The 22,623-nt window shown below is 37.2% G+C and overlaps 1 protein-coding gene across 4 annotated transcripts in view; it reads left to right on the top strand.

Moving 5' to 3' along the window:
- Positions 1–22,623, top strand: part of SLC16A7 (solute carrier family 16 member 7) — a 151,337-nt gene that overhangs the window by 86,198 nt on the left and 42,516 nt on the right. For 3 of the 4 annotated variants that reach the window (XM_047787091.1, XM_047787090.1, XM_047787092.1), the window contains exons 3-4: positions 9,486–9,616; positions 12,537–12,786. In XM_047787091.1, coding sequence (XP_047643047.1) covers positions 12,567–12,786 — 220 coding nt within the window. In that variant the 5' untranslated portion in view covers positions 9,486–9,616; positions 12,537–12,566. Of the gene's footprint in view, positions 1–9,485; positions 9,617–9,860; positions 9,983–12,536; positions 12,787–22,623 lie in introns of all 4 variants that reach the window. The other variant, XM_047787094.1, reaches the window with a different exon arrangement.

Here is a 22,623-nt window from a genome sequence, read left to right on the forward strand (position 1 = left end):
GTCTGTCTACCCAGTTGGCAGCTAAACAAGAGGGCAGCCTGCAAGCCCTTAGGAGAAAGCAAAGGGGGAGGAAGATGCAAAAAGCAAGATGTCTCCCAGAATTGCATTCCTTCTAACTTGGTGTGGTACAAGTGTGTCATCAGTTCTCAGAGACTGTGTGTGTCTGTGTGTTGCTGTGGGAGTTGCAGTCTTGACTAACACCGTGAAGAAAGAGGAAGGGGAAAGAGAAAGTTCTCTCTTCTCTGCATTTGGGATGATGTGTCTTCCTGGTGATTTTCTAGGAGTGACAGGCAGGACCAAATTCATTGACTTCTTTTCAGTGGCTCCTGTAGTGCTCATCTCGCTTAGATTTAACGTTGGGCTCACTTCTGTTCCAGTCAGCGCCAGCTTCATCATCAGTGTTCAGTGAATATCACATAACAATGACAACCGGTTCTACATAGGAGAGCTTGCGATCCTGAATTCTGTGGAGCTTCCCAGGAAGGCTTCCTTAGAGAGGATCTTCATGGCAAATCTTGAGAATGTCATAAAACGTGAGGAAAGTGATCACTTTCAGCTCGGCCTCCTATTTCAGCGAGATTTTACTCATCTTTTTCTAAGAAATGACGGCAGTTAACATCCCCCACTACGTCAGTGTCGTAAAATTTATGGATTGAGTCTGACAAGAGGAATAGCTTTTAGAATGTTTGTAAACAGTCAACTCATACATTATTAATAAGTTTAGTGACTTTAAATTCTATTGAACATGATATTTTTTTATTGACCCGTGTACGATTGACATGACTCACATTTGGTAGTTGTATAGTGTAATTTTTTTTTATCTCAGGGCATAATGTGTGGCAAATATGGGAACTAAAAATAAATAGTATTGGATGGCAATATTACACATTCTTTAGAATGTTTTTAATATATAATATGCAAGGTGCTGTTTTTATTCTATCTTTGACAACTATTTTCATGTGATTTATTTGCAGCATTGAACCAAATTGTCCCACTTTTATGGGAACATATTCTATTAAAGAACATGAAAATATGCTTCAGCATTTTATCCTGATAAATGAAAAACCATTCAAATATAGACCAGTTCCTCTGAGGATTTTATACAATAATTTTTATGGAAACTAAACTGTGATTTGGGAATTGAATAAAATTCTAAGCACACTTAAGGAACTAATACTTGGCCTCTAGAAGCCTCTGTAATTAAGCACATGACCCTGTCTGCATATGTAATGAAATTCCTTCAGATGACTTTCAAAAGAGTTTTTCCCATTCAGCCCATAGTTTTTAGAATCTTGGACAACTTAATCAAATAACACCTATCTGTACATTACTTATTTTTGTCGACTTTTTTTTTTCCCCCTTTATTAGGGCCGTACGCCGGCATATGGAGGTTCCAACGCTAGGGGTCTAATTAGAGCTACAGCTGATGGCCTACACCTCAGCCACAGCCTCGCCAGATCCAAGCCGAGTCTGCCACCTACGCCACAGCTCACAACAACACTGGATCCTTAACCCACTGAGGGAGGCCAGGGATTGAACCCACAACCTCATGGTTCCTAGTCAGATTCGTTTCTGCTGCGCCACGACGGGAACTCCTGTACATTAACTTATTTTTGGACTGCAGTATAATTTTCCTAAAGAAGGGAAGAAATTTCTATTTCACAGGTTAAGATGGCCTATAAGATAAAACTTTGTATTTTAGTATTATAGAATCAAAAACGAGCTGAAAGGAACCTCAGAGAACGCTTAAAATCTTTATCTTTTTACAAATAAGGAACCAAAAGCCAGTGTGATTGCCACTTGTGCATAGGGTTTCAACACTTTGGTGGCATTTATTATGTGTATTTACATTTTTCCATAGTGTTACATCTTGTACCTGACATAAAGCAAGTTAAATGATATTGGAGTTATTTTAAACCACTCGGTCACTTGACATTTCCAGCAGTCACTATTTCTTTCTATCCAAACTGGGAGCACATTTTATATATAATCTTTTGAAGAATACTTTTTAATTATTTGGTTTTAGTTCGTGCAGATAGTAAGACTCAGTGCTTTGAGAGGCTTTAAATGTACTGAATTGTAGGAATTTTGAGTTTATTAGACCTTCAGGGACTGCACTGTTGCTCTCTTCTCCACCTTCACTTACAGATATTTTTCAGACTAAAAGAATTTACTGGTGTCTGACTTAAACCTGTAAGAGTCTAAGAAAAGGTACTAAGGCCACACGGTTGGTTTGGTCTTTTCCTTGCTTTAGTGACCTTTTGATTTAGTTTTTGCCCTGAGGGAATGTCTTCCCTTGAAAATGTTTTACCAAGCTAAAGGTAGAGGGGAAATGTATCTTTCAACCTTCGAAGTCCTGTAATACGTGGATTGTCCTTTTTCCTTTTCATCCCTGTTTGCAAACAGGTGAAATCTATTATGACTTCACTGTCTCCCCTAGTACTTATGAAACAGAGCTAATAACAGTAAATGCTATCTATAGAGGTAATTGGTAACAGCCAATGAAATTCATACCTAAATTTAAGTGTGGGGACCATCTCTGGGTATCCTTTTTGCAATTTATGCAAGAGCCTCATAACTTTATGTAGGCATAACTAAAAATAAAACAAAAAAGAAACTTTAAAAAATAGAGGTAAAATCTCTAAATAAAATACAGCTTCCAATTTCACTATATTACTTTACTTATTTTAATCAGTTATATAGACTCATTAAATGTATAATATTTTTCAAAACAAATATAAAAACCGAAATTAGGGGAGCGTAATATTAATTTAATATATTTTATTTATCAAGATATAGTATTAGCCCAGATGTGAATAATGAAAGAAATATTTTTTTTCCTGTAAGTCACACCTTAACACCATGGCCTATGTATTTTCTCTTTTTTTTGCATCATTTTTGTCACATGTTTTGAATTTTGCAGTCATATGAATTAAAATTATATAATACATTTCCCTATGTTATATCATTTTCATAAGTATCATTTAATGTATGTAGTTTATCACATGGATCACTGTAATTTATTCAGTCACTTCCCAAATTTGGGCAAGTAGGTTGTCTTTAGTTTTCCCATGCCATAAACATGATTACTTAAGGGTGATAGGACACAGGGGCCATAGAATCTTGGAAGGACCACTGACAAAGTGATATGTCATAGATGGAACTGATTGTGTTCAGGATTCTAAAAAAAACAGTGAGTGGTTCACAGGTAGCTTCAGCCAGTCAGTGGATGTAGGCGTCAGTGAACCAGGGAAGCTCATTGGAGTGAAATGGAAGACCATGTAACTCGATGCCTCTGGCCAGGTTGATTCACCTTGCTGTGGTAGTTTTTAATCCGGCTCCCAACAGTATTGTATTTTGTAGAAGCTTCTAGGGGACTCTAGCTTATTTCTGAATCTCATTATTTCATCTTTCAGATTTTTTTATTCTTACTCAATTTTCTTTTAAGTGAGTCTCTGATCCTGTAATCTTCTTAAAAACATCCAGGAAATTAAAAAAAAAAAAAATTCCCCTTCCCTAGTGCCAGTTAATGACCTTCTTTTCAAGTTATGAGAAGAAAGAAAACACTGGAAAATCTCTGAAGACTAAATGCAAAATCTCTTCGATATAATTCCATTTTTCTCCAGATTGACCAGAGAATGTCACTAAATACGCAAGGTGAGAGAGGGATTACAAATGATTTTTCCACCTATGCTCCAAGAAATTCTAAGCATGTTAAAAGGAACCTCAAGGACTGTTTCAGGGAAGGACCGTTTCAGGGAAGGGATGATAACAGGTAGAGGTCAAGATCTCTATGACCCCTGGAAAAGAGAATGCTAAGAGAGATTCCATTTCTAAAAAGTTTTCTGTGGCTCTAAAAACCGTGGGAAGGTGGAGGGAACAGAATAAAACCACACTTACCTATTGTCACTCTCCATAATTGTGGAGCCATACATATTTTGTTCCTGAGTTACAGCTCATTAAGTAAATCTGAAGTGGTCCCCCAAATTTACATTTCTAACAAGGTGCCATGATAGGATTATGCTGCTCAGCGCAGGGCCACACTGTGAGAACTACTAGGTAAGATCTCTAAGCAGGGGCCAATTTCTTTTTACCTAAATTGATTAAAATTTAGCTGGCGTTACTGTGATTGTGGAGTAGGCTGGCAGCTACAGCTCTGATTTGACCCCTAGCCTGGGAACCTCCATATGCCATGGATGTGGCCCTAAAAAGACGAAAATAAATAAATAAATAAATAAATAAATAAATAAACCTTAAGGGAAAATGGCATTAAACCTTAAAGACCAAAAATGATTTTCTTTTACTGGGATGCTTCACCTTCTGGACCCTCTAGGGCTGCGGTCTCACCCACGTAGCTCTCACAGGTTGGAGTTCCCTGGCTATGACTTTGCTGGGCTTGTAATTGCACAGCAGTGGTTCATAAGAATAGCTCCACCCCAGGGTACCACTGCGTATCCCCCTAGTTGGGGCTTTTTGTAGTAGCCCCAGCTCTGCAGCAGTTCTGTGCCTGGGCTTGGCCCCTGCAGGATGAGTCTTGTGCCCATAGCTATCTTTTGGTGCAAGCTCTGCCAGGCATGTTTTGGAATCTAGGTAGATGTAGCCATGCTTCCATGCCTCTCCCACTCTGTATGCTGGCAGAGGTGGAGGAGGGGTGTGGACCTTGCCAAAGTTTGTCACCTGTGTCCTCCAGAGGGGTGGTCACCAGGGCACCATACACTGGAGGCAGTCAAGGAGAGCAGTGATGGAGTGCAGTACAGAGCCCATGATGTGAGGCAACACCTGGCAGCACACCCCAAAGTCCCTTAGGCTCAGGCAGCCCCTCCTTTGAATCCATTCTACCTCTGAAGCCCTTGTTCTCTGAGCCCATGATGGGAGGGCCAGCCCTGATGATGTCTGAATTATCGCCAAGGTTATTCTTCCATTGTCTTCCACAACAACTTCTGCTTCTGTTGCGATGGCTAATTAAATCTTATCCAATGATGTTTTGTCCTTACACTCAGGTTTATCTTCCAACCATGTTTACTCATGCTTTTAGGTATGGATGAGCTGAGAGTTCTTTAGATCTTCAAGTTTTGATTAACAGTTCTATTTTTATATCATTTCTCTCTCCTTTCATCTTACTATAAGGGATCAGGAGGAACCAAGGATACTTTGCTTAGAAATTGACACAATGCTAAAAGTATAGTATTAGAAGTCAGGGGAATTGTTTGATATGGGATATTCATCTCCAATTCTTCATAAAGAATTATGTGCTGGTTCATATTATTTTTTCTCATTTGCCCATCACAAAAACATGTTTAGTTAGTTTGATCCTTGCTATCAATTAGCATCCTCGGAGTACTTTCAACCATAACACTAGTTTACATCTAAAAATATTTGTGAGCCATGCACTATTGATATCTCTACTGTCTAGCTGTCAAAGTAAATCAGTCGATAGGATGTAAAAACTGGCCCACTTTGAAGAACAAAATAACCTCAGAGGATTAGATTCCAATTTTAATTCAATTACATGTTGGAAAAGAAGAGATTTGGCTCAGTTTAATTCTCGTTATAAAGTTGGGTGAGCTGTCACCTAAACGTAAACATTGTGCATTGCTTTCGCATTACTGTATCTTTTGTATGAGAAAGAGGGAGTGGAGAGCAAAGAGACCGGTCCATTATTCTGTAAGGAACATATTAATTCCTGTAAGTGAAAACAGAGTTCACTTTGTAAGTAGGATGTGGAGAATAACTCATGCTTTATCTATAAGCTATCTAGAAGAATTTATAGTGAAGTAATAGTCTCTGAATATCGATTTATTAATTTTAGACTTAGTTTGCTAAGTACATTATTTCTGGACTATGTTGAGGCATAAGCTTCTGGATGTTGTAGACTGCTGATAAGGGTTCATAAAATTGATGCAGCCTGGTTTAGATTTCGGAAATTGAAAAATTATGATTCACAAAGTATATAAAGGAACATTCTGATATTCTGTACAACTGAATGAGAAAGGGCCTTGAATATAACCCAAGCATCTAACCATTGACCCTCGCTAGCAGTTTCATTACGTCTTTGTCTTACATCTTCTTCTCCATAGATTAATCAACCCATATTGATTTCTAGAAGAGAAGGCACAATTCTTGGGCTTCAGCACGTCCTACTGTTACGGCAGATACCCAGCAGCCCTGAGCTGCAGCGTATCAGCTCTGGCGACAGCCCCGTGGCTGTAGTGTACCAGCTCCGGCAGCTTTGTGGCTGTAGTGGATCAGCTCTTTTACCCGGCGAGAAACCAAGCGAGCACTCGGAGAGTTGGAGAACTCAGGTTTATGACGCCGGCGGGCTCAGAGGAGATCATCTCCAGAGTCTGAGCCCGGAAGAAGGGTTTCATAAGGCTTTTATGGGCTATGTCTTCCGGGTCCAAGCTTGGCTAGTTGGACTGGAGTGACGTCAGGCAAGGTAGTTGATGCGGAAACAAATTTACAGAAGCAGATGTGTGGGGGAGGGGTGGTTGGGACAGTTGGCTAGACTTTGCTTAGTCACCATGGCCGGGGTCTCTCCTTTCTACATTTTTATTGGGATATTTTCTCCTACACTACCACATAAAGTTTTTGAAACACACTTGAAGTAGCCAGATGTTTTCAGGAGTCATCAAGTCATCTTTTTTGTTAATGACAGTGATACATTATAGTCTATGTACTGCAAGATGTTATATGAATGACTTGTAAATAATTTAAATAATGATGAATTTTCTTAAGACTCCGAAGGATAGTTGGTGTTTAGTATTCCAAAGAACAAGTATTTGAATTCTAATGGACAAGACAGACAAGGATATGTGCAAGAACTGAAATTTAAGTATGGTATTACCATAGAAATAAAACTGAAGGAGTATATTTGTAAGCAGAATGAGTAGCCTCCAAGCTGGTGTGTTAAGGTGGAATCAATAGCAATGGGCCTAATAGAAAGATGCAAGTCATGATATCAATGTGATCACTTACCGGACATTATATTTTGGAAAAATCACTTCACACCTCTGATTCTTAATGCTGTCATCTGTAAATGTGGTTAAAAATAACACTTCCTCTTATTTCATGGGATTATGATAACTAATTGAATCTTTAGAAAAAAATGTTGCAAGCTCTCAAGCATTGTTGTTTTTTTCAGTCACCCTGTTTAAGTAAAACTCATCATACAACGTATGACACATATGTGAATTGCTAAGAAACCAAATTAACTGACACACCACAGCCCAGCTTCTAGCTCTAGTAATTAACACTGCTTTTGCAGGGGAGAATAAAATTTAACTTTTATGCTTACCCAGACGGTCTCTAAAATAGTTGCTTTCCAAATTAAAGGAAAACCTTTCTGTATTCTTAGGGATTGTTGTTTCTTCTATTGGTTTTTCCATCAGAGACATGAATTTTAAAACACTAACTTTCATGTTTAAAACTAAAGACCAATATATGCATTGTATATTTGCATATATTGTATAAAATATGATAGTTTATTAGATGTTGAGAAAGAGATATAAAAAATAATATACTTATAGCTAGAAGATTTCTGGATTATTGGCCATTTTTTTTTTTTTTAAAGCCCTGGATATGGGTTGGTCTTTCTGGAGGAAAACAGACTCGTCAGGTTAAAGCTCTCTGCAAATTTTGTAGAAATGCTGCTGAGCATTAAAAATGCGGCCTTGTCAACATCTCTTGCTCTGGCCCCAAGCCGACCTCCGTAAACCGTGATGATATTTAAACACAGATGGAGGGTCAGAGCCCAGGTGTCAGGAATACTTGAGACTTTCCTCTAAGGCTTTGCCCTCAACTCCAGGCAACTCTCTCTGCCAGAGGAAGCTGACAGAAAATGAATTTCCTCCAAATCTAAGAGGGCTTTTCTGCATTTGAATAGACTGGTTACGTCTAGCAGGGAGGAGCTGCCATCCCTTGAATTCCCTAGTTAAAAAAGTTCTGAAGATTCCCAAGCCTCCTGGTAGGACCAGAGCAAATGGGAGCCTGTCCCTGCTTACTTCTGTCATCCCAGAAGCAAGAGACCCACATAGCGTGAACTCTCCATTCCTAGCACAAGTTAAAACTTTTAATTCCAGCCTATCCGTTTCTCTGATTTTATCCATGATTTTGTAATTCCGCCACAAATCTTCATTCTAATCCCTACCCTCAGTGTCTCACTGACTTGGCAGCCAGATTACAGACTTTCCTCATCCTCTCATACAGACCTCCTTTGACCTACTGGTTGCACTGCCTTCATTCAACACTTTAGGATAGGTGGCCCTGGATGTAAGCCAGGCAACTGGTTATTTAATTGACAGAGTTGACTTTTTCTTAGATTCAGCCTAGGCACAGGAATGCTTGGCCTGAACAAAATAAACCCTAAGTACTAGCTTTTGTGTATGCAGCACCAGATTTATGTTGAAATAATGGTATTTGATGCATGAGGGACATTTATTAGCACATTTGTTTATCACGCAGATCTGATTAGGATATTTGATTTCTAAATCATAAGATTTCTAAAATACTTTTGTTCCATTTACATGACTCCGTCTCATTGTAAGATATGCATGTTATTGAGAATATTTCTAATAATTCTCTTTTAAATTTTATATTTACTTTCATTGCCAATGGATATTTAATTGAATTTTGAATCAAATTATTTAAATGAGTATAGGAAATAATTTGAGTGACAGCTAATGAATGTCAATAATTTCCTTCTCTTTTCAGTAGATATGTAATTTACTGTTATTTTTTAAAAATCTAAATTTTTATTAGCTTTATACTAATTTTATACTTTCAGTTTTTTCTCCTGCACACATTTCATCATTTTGTTTACTTTATTTTATTTTTTTTCAAGGATTTTATTTTATTTTATTTATTTTTTTTAATAATTTTTTTATTTTCCCACTGTACAGCCAGGGGGTCAGGTTATCCTTACATGTATACATTACAGTTACATTTTTTCCCCCACCCTTTGTTCTGTTGCAACATGAGTATCTAGAGAAAGTTCTCAATGCTATTCAGCAGGATCTCCTTGTAAATCTATTCTAAGTTATGTCTGATAAGCCCAAGCTCCCGATCCCTCCCACTCCCTCCCCCTCCGATTTCATCATTTTGTTTATACCTTATTGTTCCATCAGTGGACTGACATAGAAATATATACATATGTTAATAATCAGTTTTGTTAATTTTTATTGAAATATGGGTTGATTTACAATATTGTGTCAATTTCTGCTATACAGCAAAGTTATTCAGTTATACACACACACATATATATGTATTTGTTTTTATACTCTTTTCCATTATAGTTCATCACAGGATATTGAATGTAGTTCCCTGTACTAAAGAGTAGGACCTTGTTGTTTATCCACTCTATACATAGTAGTTTATACAATTTTGTTAATTAATAAAAGTCAGAGTTTACTGGGATGAATTAAAGCTAGTGACTCTAAGGCTTGTGGCACCCAGTTATACATGTAAGCCTTGTCCTTCTGTCTTTTTAGATAATCCAGAGTCTGCTCTACCTCTCTTCATTTGAATCACCTTGAAATATCACACTTCAAGCAACAGTGACTGTGCTTAACAATATCACGGATAATCCAAAGAAATCTGTTCAAGGGGGCATCTGTCAAAGGTAAAATTCTACTTTTAACTCTATTTTTCTTGATTATGCCCACAAATGAAAGGAACACGACACAACAACCATAAGTTATATAAAATATCACAGAATCATGCATCAGAAAATAACATGATGCTAATGAATGTGTATGAATTGGGTCTGGACTATTGGTCAACTTCAGAGTTGTTAATAATGAACAGGTGATAATCTTGGAAGAGGATTTTCTTCAAGGGTTAATTGGCCTTGGTCCACTTTGCAGTGATTCAGCTAAGAGATCATAAGATGTCAATTTAAATGAAAGAAACAAGATAGGAGATCAGGAAATGAAGAGATATGAGAGGTGACTCACAATCTCGAGGATGCCATTATAACTAAAATCAAGTAAGTATGCTGGGAAAAGAGAATAAACGATCACATACTGAGATAACTGGTGAACTATGAAAAAATAATAAAACACAGAAAGTACTGAGAAAAAAACGACCCCATCATATAATGCTTTTTTAAAAGGCCCCTTCACTTTTCTATGAGGATAGATTCCTGTCTGTTAAATGGAAATCCCACTACCAACCTAGCTCATTAGTACATTTCAGTATTAATAGTAATAGCATGATTTGAATATTAGTAAAGTTCAATCAATAGATATAATGATTTTAAGATTATTTAGAAATGTGTTATTTGTGATTTTTGAAATAACTGAAAAATAAATTATCTGGTTATATTTCTAAGTGTTTGGAATATGGATATGATAAAAGCTACAATAGTTTAATATTATGAATTAACAATGAAAGGTGGTTTCATTTTCTTTGTGCAAAAGCAGGAAAATTATACAATAAGGACTTAAAACCCTATGATGATTTTTACACTTGGATAATACAACAAAAAAAGTAGTTACCACATAAGTGCTCTCTGGCATTCTTTAGTATTCTTCTAGATTTATTTTATTTTCAAGCAATAAGACATTTGGCTAGTTTAAAAATACAATAATGAAATTCAATAATATGTAAATTCAGATTATTTAGACAACTTTCAAAGACCAAGTGCTCTTTTCAGCTGGTTTAACCAGTGTTTATAATTTATCTCTTTCCTTTTCTTTGTTCCTTAAGTATTCTACTTTTTAAAAGATGTTATTTCCAGTGCTCATATGCTATAAATCCACTGTGTTGGATTTACTGATGACCAAAGAGAAGCCAAATTTAATAGACAGATGACATAGATAATTTTTATTGTTTCCAAGAAGGCAGAAAGTATTACAAAAGCTGACTGTAAATATACTGAAGACATACAAATCTTTTCAAAATCACTCTTTGACAAGGTATGGTATTTGGGATCAATTTAAACAGCTAACATCTGTAGAATATTTACCAAAGTATATTTGTCAAAATTAACATTCAAAAAAAAGTGAGGGTAATAGTTGCCCATATTGTTACTTCTAATCCGCGACTCATCGCCTAGGAAAACAGTGCTCTTATTTTATTTTATCATTTTGCCTATATGAGTTTTTGAAAGCAAAGTCCTTGGGTATAACTACGGATGAATTAGAAGACTTCAGAGCATATTTTCACTAAAGATCTAAAAAGGGCATGTAGAAGAACACCGAAAATATTGCAGATACCATTTGACATTAAACAAAAATTAAACCCTTGTGTTTGTTTTCATAGATAGCGTGTAGTTTTTTTGGTAGGTTTTCTGATTTAGTGGCAAATTTAGCTTTTATTCACTTATTTTCAACATTATCTTACCAACAGAAAAATATTTTCTTTTTTCACTATTTCCGTTGAAAAATAGTCATAGATGGAATGAGAGTAGTAAAAAGAAGATACTGAGAAATAGTGGAGATTACAGCTAAAAGCCAAACAAGCAGCCTTATTCTACAAAGAAATGCTGATGTTAGGGAACCAAGATATTTTCAATTTAATTTCAATTGTATTAAGGTATATGTGATCATTTCTTCCACAACGGGGTGGGAACTCTATACCATAAAGCTAACAGTTGTGTTCCTAGGCATATCCAAAAAGTCCCTTTCTTTTAGTAAAAGTAGTACATCATCCAATTGATTGGGAGCATTTCATTGCTATGAAGACTTCATAAAATGTATCATTCATGTATAATCATAGTGCCAATTTTGAAAGCACATTATAATTAATTGCTTAGAACCATACAATTTCTAATCCTACAAGCTGAGAAAAAAGATCTCTGCTAAAATATTAAGTATTCTCAATTATTAAAAGTAGAGAGAGTTCACATTGTGGCACAGCGGAAACAAATCTGACTAGTAACCATGAGGTTGTGGGTTCCATCCCTAGCCTCGCTCAGTGGGTTAAGGATCCAGCAGCATTGCTGTGAGCTATGGTATCGGTTACAGATGCAGCTCGGATCCTGCATTGCTGTGGGTGTGGCGTAGGCCAGCGGCTGTAGCTCCGATTCAACCCCTAGCCTGGGAACCTCCATATGCCGCGAATCCAACCTACACACACACACACACACACACACACAAAGTGGAGAAATTCTAAAATACACCTACTATTTAATGCTCTAAAGTTCATCAGATTTAATATATGGACCTTTTAACCTTTGTTAAAAATCTTGAATGTTTTAGATTAAGAAATTATCCTATATTAAGTGATGATCTTATCACTTATCTTAGAGATCTGATTGAGATAACCTTTTATTTTTTGGTTGGAACTTAACTTCTCTTTGAGTAATTTTTGCTTCCATAAACAAATGCTTTCAGTTTTTAGCCCATAACAAAGTTGCATACCTCACTCCAATTTGGGGGTAAATTTTCTGATAATTTTATGTAAGTACAAGAGTATTAAAAAATTTGTGAAAAATTATATAGTTGTATTACAACTAGAAAATAATATTTTGGTAAATATTAAGAGTGATCTATGAAAATGGAAATATGGTTTAAATCATCATTTCATCTTTTAAATAGGTTTCTTGAATTTCAAATAGAGGAGTAGAAATGCCACCACCGGCAGCAGGCTCTCCACCACCACACCCACCTCCTGATGGAGGATGGGGCTGGGTGGTGGTTGGAGCATCTTTTATCTCCATTGGATTTTCATATGCATTTCCAAAAGCTGTCACAGTCTTCTTCAAAGAAATTCAGCAAATATTCAACACAACCTACAGTGAAATAGCATGGATATCGTCGATTATGCTGGCTGTTATGTACGCAGGAGGTAAGATTCATTGGACTAAATAGAATTTTGATTTAAGAAAACAATTCTTCTATGCCACTGTGTCTTAGTATATTAAAGCCCTTTCTTGTGTTATAGTCACTTAAAACCAAGTATAATTAGGACTGAATTTTTAGTCATTTTACTGACTCAACATCTTAAGCTATTCACTTCATTCTTTTTTTAAAATGATTTTTATTTTTCCCGTTATAGCTGGTTTACAGTGTTCTGTCAGTTTTCTACTGTACAACAAAGTGACCCAGTCACACATAAATATATACATTCTTTTTGTTCTGAATCTAACTCAGGTATTTATATTCAAATAAGGATGTCTTGGCACCAAGATTTATTAAATTATGGAATTTTTAAGGGAAGCATTTTTCCATTTAATTTGGAATGTAGTCTGTGCTATAAAGTTAGTATTATCAGCTACTATTGCTACACTTAGTAGGAATACTTTTTTCTTAATGAAAAAAAAAACAAAAAAACCTCAAGTTACTGAAAATCTATAAGCCTAGAAAGCAATTCACTTTAAGCGGCACAAGTGGAGTGTTATCATGTACATTCTGGATCTGTTCAAGTTTGTGTGAATAAAGTAATTCCTTATCCATGCAGTACTTATTAAATATTACATTTTTAATTTAAATGGTTGCCTGATAATCATCTTGCTGTATTCCGTGTTCAAATAAGAGTATGATTCATGGGGGATAATGAATAAATCAAAGTATCACATTACTTCCAACTGTTCAAAAATATTGGAATTACGAGTGCATTGTTATGTCATCTGTCTGCTTTAAATCAATCCCAACAGCAGACAAGACTGTCTGTAGATTTTAGTCATCACTTAAAATATTTACATCTTTTTAGTTTTCATTTTTCAACTGGATATTTGGCTTTACGAGACAGGTAAAGACTCAGAATATAAGCATGTAAAGAACTCACTTAAATCATCTTGTAATGTCTCACTTTACAGGTGAGGACAATATGGCCATAGTGGTGGCACTGTAACATAGGAATAACATCCAGTAGTTGTTAGTATTTACTTTTTAATTTTTATTAATTAAAGAATAATCGATTTATAACACTGTGCCAATTTCTGCTGTACAGCAGAGTGACTCAGTAACACATCTATATACATTTGTTTTTTCATATAATTTTCCATCATGATCTATCCCAGGAGCTTGGATATAGTGCCCTGTGTTATACGGTATGTACCTTTATCTAAGGTCTTTCTAAATGCTGGCTATGTGTCAAGTGGTCTAATCCTTTTAACATTCTGTGAAATAAGCGTTATCTTCTCTCCATTCTCTAGGTGAGGAAATAGATAAAATACTTTACCCAAGTCAAGCAGCTCATTAGTGGGAGATAGAAACTGAAACATTAAATTATGTGCTTCTGCCTTTCCCTTATCTCCCTCTTGACCTCCACAAAGTGTCAGAGCCGGATGTGCAAGTCCTTCCACAAACCTGATTCAGGTGCTGCCCACACCAAGGTTATTTATTTAGTGACGTAATAATTATTATTTAGGATATTGTCTGTTGGACTTCCAAAGGTAAATATTTGATCCTCTCATAATCCTGTGTGTGTGTGTGTGTGTGTGTGTGTTTGTGTGTGTGTTGGTATGTGTTTTCCATTTTCTATGTATCAGTAATTTTACACTAATCTAGTATATGTCGCTTTGGTTAGGTTAAATTGATGCATTTCTCTTCCAATACCAAAAGGTATCTTTAAAATGCTATTTGGGTATATCAGTGAAAACTTCTGCTTTTAAAACCCTTCCTGAGATTCTCCTTTGAACAGTTGCTTTAAGGGTTGTACCTATGTTATCTCTGAGGACTGTAGAAACTGTAAGTATTATGCCCTGATCTTGTTCCTCTATCCCATGGGCCAGGTGTTCTTTAATAATGTTTTGCTAGAACAACACACTAAGTTATTTTGTCCTGAGCTCCAAAATGTGCTAATGTGAAGATACGTAGTTTTTTTTTGTTTGTTTTACCCCTTCTTAACAAATCGTTCTAGTGAACTTGTGTATGTCTATTGCATTTGGACGTCAGGTCCTATATGTTCATAAGTGTTGGTTGAGTTGATAGTTGACTAACTTATAAAATACAAAAAATTGTGCAATTTTTCAGTTAAACCAAGTCTCAATTGACCTTATTAGTTTTCAGCAAACAACCTTGACGTTTCAGTGTCGTAAGGGAATACAAGTTTATTCTTGCGCAGGTAATGTTTTATCTAGCGGCTGTGCCATCACCTAAGGCTTTGTAGTCCTCCCTAAATCTGCTCCATTCAGCTGGATAGAGTATGCACGTAGACAGCATAGAAGATCATGTGAACTATTTTAGGGTCTGGGCCTGGAAGGGTTAAACATTTATGCACACATTCCATTGGTCAAAAGTCTTATCCTGCCCTACCTAGAGTCAGAGGCGAGGTTGCTGTACATGCAGGTTTTCTAGAGGAAGAAACGCAATAGGATGACAGAGAGCAAGCCTTGGGCAGAGCTTGCTACCCTAATAATCATTCTCCATTCAAGGAAAGCAGGATGTATTTTAGACTAACCATGATCATATGACAGCCTTCCACTCCCCGGCTGGATCTAAAAGGTGGTTTAGAATGAAGAATGGTACGATTACTTTTCACAACAATAAATCTTGGTATCAAATTATACTAAGAAAACCTCTAATGCATATTTATCATTAAAAACTGTTTTTTGTTTTATTCATACTCTTATTGCCCTATTTTTAATGCATATAGTATAAGTGTTAAAAGCACAAAAGAGAACTCTTTCAAGTTCGTTAAGAAAATGGTAGTTTGGTAAAAATAGTTATCAATGTAGAAAAAACTGCCTTCAAATGTTAAGGGTAATGAATCAGATATGTGTAAGTGACAGATCCACAAGAATTTTCTATCTGCTTATTTTAAGAAATAAGTAATGCTAGATACAGGAAAATACTCGATGAGTAGTAATCTGATGGTGACAGTATTTAGGTGAGATCCAAGCAAGTAGTTGGAAAAGTGCTTCAATTCCTTGGTCATCAGGAAATTCTGCTTCTCTTTGGTCCTTCTCTTAAAAGTGGAAAATTCATTCTAGGTCCACTGCCAACTGGATAGAAATATTACTACCTGCCATATCCACAGGCAGGATATGAATGGAGAACTCATACATCTCTGTGGTTTGTTGGAAATAATACCCATGTTCCTACCTTGATAATTAGTTTTTAATCTTTTTAACAAGAAATATTGGCTGGCACACGTAAAACTTAATCTCCATCTGAAAACAATTCCCCTTATGTGAGTGCAGATAATTTTTTCCAGAAACATAACTATTTAAAACAAAAAGTCTAATTGATTCAGTTTATCTAAGATACCAACATTGGTCCTGTTACTCAAGTGGCAATCTTTTTCAGGTATGGTCCACAGATTTTCTGCTTCTGAATCATGGGCCTCTTGTTAAAAAGGCATAGTCCTGGGTCTTATCCCAAACCCCCTTTTATCACAGTTTCTGTTGGTAGAGTCCGGAGACTTTCATCACAGTCAGTATCTCTTCACTTTATTTCACAGAAACCCCTTCACTTTATGTACAACAGAGGAACCCGCTGTTGTAAAAGCAAATCAACACTTGATTTAAAAATATTTAAGTCTTTCTCTAAATATTTGAAAGATCTCTATTTATCGAGGCCTTTTAGGCTGATGATTATAAAATACATTCAAAGTCCATAAAGCAGAAAGGCATAGAGTTTACTATGAAGTATAATGAGTCTCTCTACCAAGTTATGAATTACTGTGTTCATCATAATGCTAATGACGTTAGCCTGGAGAACATCTAAGATCTGACACACTCATTAGCTCTTAGCACTCAACCTATTAATCACCATGGTGGGGTCACTGGGTAAGATGGTGTGTGTTCAAAGGCCCAGCCTGTGATGTCAGGGCCGGAGTCTCTTGTAGTGATTAGTTGGCATCTGGGCCTTGGTAGCAAGGTAGTATCTTCCCTTCTGATGTCTGAATTAAAAATGAAACTAATAAAAGGTATGCAGGAAGGATAGAAAAGAATGCAAATTATGTTTATCCCTTACTTTGTCCTTAGAATAATGGCATTAAATTACAGCAGCCCATCTGCCCATCCATATGGTCTCCTGGAGCTCTAATGAATTTCAGCAAATAGGTCAAGCAGAGTGGTCACCCATTAATAAAGTACTAATTAGAGATGGAAAACATATTACAATTTAAACTTTCCACATTGTTTAGATGGAGATAGGGATTTATCTTGTAAACAGTGCTTACATAGGATTATCTTTTAGTGCAATACGTGTCTGTTACGCTATGGGAAGAGAATGTGCAGGTGGTGGTTAGCTACACAATTACAGAATACAGATTTGGGGCTGCCAGTCGCCTCAAGTACCTCGTATTATTTTTCTGGTAATATGTTAGGACTTGGAAGAATTAGCTATTCTGAAGAGGAGAGTTGGCTTTGTCTCCATGTCAACCTGCTCTTCTGTTTTATGTGAGCAGTGACTCTCACCTGTGCTAAAGTAAGGGTGATGGTTTTATGACGGACTACTTTACACAAGAGACCAAGCATCAGACCAATGAGCTTGTTTTACTAGAGACCAACAAGCAAAAGATTTTAGGTATAAGAGGCTGGTGGTCATAAATTATAGTGTATGTTTTTCTATTCTTTTTTAAGTCTAAGCTATTATTTTGCTTTGTGCTCTCAATATTTTTGCAGAAAGAGGGGAACTATTAAAATGAGTCATACAGTGCTAGATCTTAGCAGCAATTTAAAAAAGAAGAAGTTCATTCCAAACTTGTGATTGAGATACCTAGGACTTTCAGCTTAGCTTTATAAAACTCATAAAGTACCAAGAGGGAGGAGGGAAGAAGTGGGATGGCTGGGGAGTTTGGGGTCTATAGATACAAACTATTACATTTAGAATGGATAAGCAATGAGGTCCTGCTGTATAGCACAGGGAGCTATATGTAATCTCTTGGGATAGACCAAAATGGAAGATATATGAGAAAAAGAATGTATATGTGTGTGTGTGTGTGTGTGCGCGCGTCTGGGGTATACAGCAGAAATTGACTCAACTCTGTAAATCAACTGTATCCTAATAAAAATAAATTAAATAGAAAGTACCAGGTTCACTTGGACAGACCTGTGGAAACAGGCTGTGTCCTTCTTATACCTATGCCATGCTGGATTTTTTAATCAATGAATGGAGATATTGCTAAAGTTTTCCTAGGAAAGAAGGTACAGTGTGGCTCAAATCCTTTTGCTCACCAAATTTCCATGTGCTCTTGAATATTTCCCAGCTTCTCTACACTCAGGTTGATACCAACTGACTAATTCTGACCAGTGAAATATGAGTGAAAGGATGTTTGTCATCCCTGGACACCTGGACAAGGCAGTTCCATCTGGGGTGCATCTTCCTCTTCCCTCTTCCCCCCAGCAATGACCTTATTTCATATGACATGGGACCAAGGGGAGGAGGCCAAGGGGAAGATCCTTGGCTCATCGTATACTTTGAGTAAGACAGAAATTTTTATTAAGCTTCTGCCATTTTGTTATGTAGAAGAAACCCTAGATTATACTGATCAGTACAAACAGGAAGGCAGACTGTTGTATGATTTAAATATAATCTAAATATGGACAATATAAACTATGTAAATTTGAAGCAGGGACTAGAACAGACTCTGGGATGTCCTCAGTCATTGAGCTTATATCCCGTCATGAAAAGCTCTGTACCTGTGCAACTTTTTCAGATCTCTGTTAGAGAAGAGGAAGATTTTAGTATCTCAGTTGAAAATGGAGTCCTAGGTAGAAATCATCATTACCATTTTCATGGGAATAAAAGAGGCAGACACTTCAAGGCACAGAAATAGGGATCAGAAATGCCCGTGGAACTTTCTTTGTCCCTCCCAAGACAGGCATGGAGGAGGCAGGAATAAAGGGCAGAACCCAAGTATGCTTCGGACTTTGAAACTGTTCAAGGAGATACTTTTCCTACAGAAGGCTGATAATCCAGTCCACATAATATTTGCATTATTCCTAGAAGCTCTTTTCAGCAGAGAAAATTTAAGAAACTTTATTTAAATTTCTTTTTGATATGCATGCTTTAGACAGTGAACACTTTACTGACTTACAAAAAGAACCTGCTTATTAATTTACAGCCTGGCAAGAATGAGAATATCTTTCTTGATTTTTGGCTGAAATTTTCTCTAAAATAAGCTATTCTGTCATTACATATTTTACGCAGATGTATTTTGGTTGCAAATGACAGAAATCTGACTCAAACCCCCTAAAGTCTAAAGAGAAAGCATTCCTGCATACAAATCAGAGGAGGGCCTTAGGGACCAGTCTTTCAGGTCAGCTAGTGCCCTTGATTTTTATTTACTTATTATGTATGTGCGTATGTATGTATGTATTCATGGCTGCACCCATGGCATATGGAAGTTCCCAGGCTAGGGACTGAATCCAAGCCATAACTGTGACCTACTCCTCGGCTAGGGCAACACTGAATCCTTTAACCCACTCCCCCAGGACAGGGATGGAACTTGCACCTCTGCATTGACCTAAGCTGCTGCAGATTCTTCATCCACAGCAGGGACTCCAACACTCTTGATTTTTATCTTTCCATCACATTGCTCTCTCCCTCTGTTATGGTAGCATCCAAGGTTTTTTTTTTTTTTTTTTTTTCTCTTATTTCTGCGAGTTACTTCTATGTCCTTGTTGAATGCTTTCTAATTTAACTAAACAGGAAAGATTTATGATAGATATATGTGGGGTTAGGTTTCTAAACATCCTAGAAAGGTCTAGCATGAACTACTTTCCCAACTTACATTGATTAATTTGAAAACTATTTCTATGAACATTTCTCTCAAAAGATGGAGCCATTCTATGCTCCTTCAAAGCAACATTTATATTAGGATTGGGAATATGTAACAGTTTTCTTTTTTCTATTAACTATTTTAAAAGGACATTATAAAAATAAAAATTAAATTTCATATTTTCATATGCTCTGAGTGACTTAAGTTTGATGGATTATATCACAGAATTGGATGGGGGTTTTTTGGGGGGAATTGTCTGAAAAGGAATTTTATTGACTTTTTTTAACTCAATGAATTTTTTATTACATTTATAGTTGTGCAATGATCATCACAACCCAATTTTACAGCATTTCCATCCCAAACCCCCAGCCCACCTCCCCCACCCCTCAACCAATCTCCTTTGGAAACTGTTAAATTTTTCAAAGTCTGAGTCAGTATCTGTTCTGCAAAGAAGTTCATTGTATCCTTTTTTTTAGAGTCCACACATAGGTGACAACATATGATGTCAGTGTCTTACTGTCTGACTAACTTCACTTAGCATGATAATTTTGAGGTCCACCCATGTTGCTGCAAATGCCATTATTTCTTTCCTTTTTATGTCTGAGTAGTATTCCATTGTGTATATGTACCACATCTTCTTGATCCACTCCTGTCGATGGACATTTAGGTTGTTTCCATGTCTTGGCTATTGAAAATAGTGCTGCAATGAACATTGGAGTACATGTGTCTTTTCGAGTCCTGGGTTTCTCTGGATAGATGCCCAGGAGTGGGATTGCTGGATCAAATGGTAATTCTATTTTCAGTTTTTTGAGGAATCTCCATACTGTTTTCCGCTATGGTTTGGATATACTCTTTGAGTACTTCTTTCTTTATCGTAACAGTAGTGACTTTGGCAGAGTCATTGCTTTATTCCAGAGAGATTTTTAAATGACTAATCTAGATGGCTGTCCTTGAGCGAGCAAGAATTTGCTCAGCTGGTTATAATTGCATATGTAGATGTGGGATTCATGGATCTAACCTTAAGATGAGGCCCCCAACTGTGGAAGAAATGTTGGTTCTGCCCAATTATGTACAGTATTTGTTTGTGATCATCAGAGGTGGGGACCTGTAGATAATCCGGTGTCATAATTGGGGACAAAAACTTATATCATTTCATTCATTCATTTATCCTACAGATACACTTTGAGCATCTACAGTGGGCAAAGTACTGGCTTGGTGCTGGAAAGCCACACCAAGCCAACAAACACAGGATGTTCTTACAGGATATGAAATAGAAGTTTTAACTTTTCTTTATTTAATTACAGTTATGATACATGTGAGTAAAGAAACAGTAGTTAGGAGTTCCTGTTGTGGCGCAGTGGTTAACGAATCCGACTAGGAACCATGAGGTTGCAGGTTCGATCCCTGACCTTGCTCAGTGGGTTAACGATCTGGCGTTTCCGTGAGCTGTGGTGTAGGTTGCAGATGCGGCTCGGATCCCGCGTTGTTGTGGCTCTGGTGTAGGCCGGAGGCTACAGCTCCGATTCGACCCCTAGCCTGGGAACCTCCATATGCCGCGGGAGCGGCCCAAAGAAATAGCGAAAAAAAAAAAAAAAAAAAACAGTAGTTACTATGAATCTATATAAAAAGGAAACAGGAGCTCCCATCGTAGCTCAGAGGAAACAAATCCAACTAGGAACCATGAGGTTGTGGGTTTGATCTCTGGTCCTGCTTAGTGGGTTAAGGATCCAGCATTGCTATGAACTGTGGTATAGGTCACAGATGTGACTTGGATCTGGCGTTGCTGTAGCTCTGGTGTAGGCTGGCAGCTGTAGCTTAGATTAGACTCCTAGCCTGGGAACCTCCATATGCCACAGGTGCAGCCCTAAAAAAGCAAAAAAAAAAAAAAAAAAGAAACAAATCTCAAAGCTGTGATCAATATGTGTTTCTTTGAGGGAATTCCCTCATGGCCTAGTGCTTAAGGACTCAGCATTGTCATTGCTGTGGCTTGGATTACTGCTGTGCCTTGGGTTTGATCCCTGGACTAGGAATTTCTGCATGCTGTGGGTGCAGCCAAAAAAAAGAAATGTCTCTTTGAGCTGAACTTGAAGGGTGAAGATGCAGCCTTAATCAAAGGAAGGGAAGTATTCAAAGCATAAGAAATATTATAAATGAAAGGCCTAAAGGGGAAGAGTTATAGAGAGTTCTAATCGCCCAAAGGAGGTGCGTGTGATTAATGCGGGAGGGTAAGATGAAGAGAAGTATGGTTGATGGTTTAAAATCCACTGCAAAGGGAGTTCCCATTGTGGTTCAGTTGGGATTAAGAACACAACACAGTGTCTGTGAGAGTATAGGTTCGATCCCCAGACTCAATCAGTGGGTTAAGGATCCAGCATTGCCATAAGCTGTGGCATAGGATGCAGATATGGCTCAGATCCAGCGTTGCTGTGGTTGTGGTGTAGGCCAGAATCTGCAGCTCTGATTTGCCCCTTAGCCTGGGAGTTTCCATGTGCCTATGTTGCAAGTGTGGCCTTTAAAAAAGAAAGAAAGAAGGAAAGGAAGGGAGGGAGGGAGGGGGGAAAGGAGGATGGGAGGAAGGGAGGGGAAGGATCCAAAAGGGAAAAAAAAAATCGGCTGAAATGATCCTGGGCAACGTATCTTGTGTTCATGCCGACACAAGAGGTTCAGAAGATGGGCATCTAGGATAGCAAGATCAAATCTCTGAGTACTCTCCCCACTTTTGTTCTATTTTAGGAACATATTAATGATCTGGAATGTGTTAAGATATAGTCAGTAACCATTATGTGCATTAGTTGCGTTCTAAGAAATTGCCATGGTCGCTGAAGTATTGATTACTGGACTCCTGCCCCTAGGGGAAATACAGGGTTAGGTTCCTATGAGCCACTGGTCACATTTTCATCAACTGATCAATATATAACCTTCTTCTATGTGTGTTTTTGTTTAAAGACACCTTGTTTAATACAGATTGTTGATTCATTGACATTGAATTCAGGACAAACAGCACTGTAACTC

Source organism: Phacochoerus africanus, chromosome 7 (genome assembly GCF_016906955.1).
Source record: "Phacochoerus africanus isolate WHEZ1 chromosome 7, ROS_Pafr_v1, whole genome shotgun sequence".
In the NCBI taxonomy this organism is placed as follows: domain Eukaryota; kingdom Metazoa; phylum Chordata; class Mammalia; order Artiodactyla; family Suidae; genus Phacochoerus; species Phacochoerus africanus.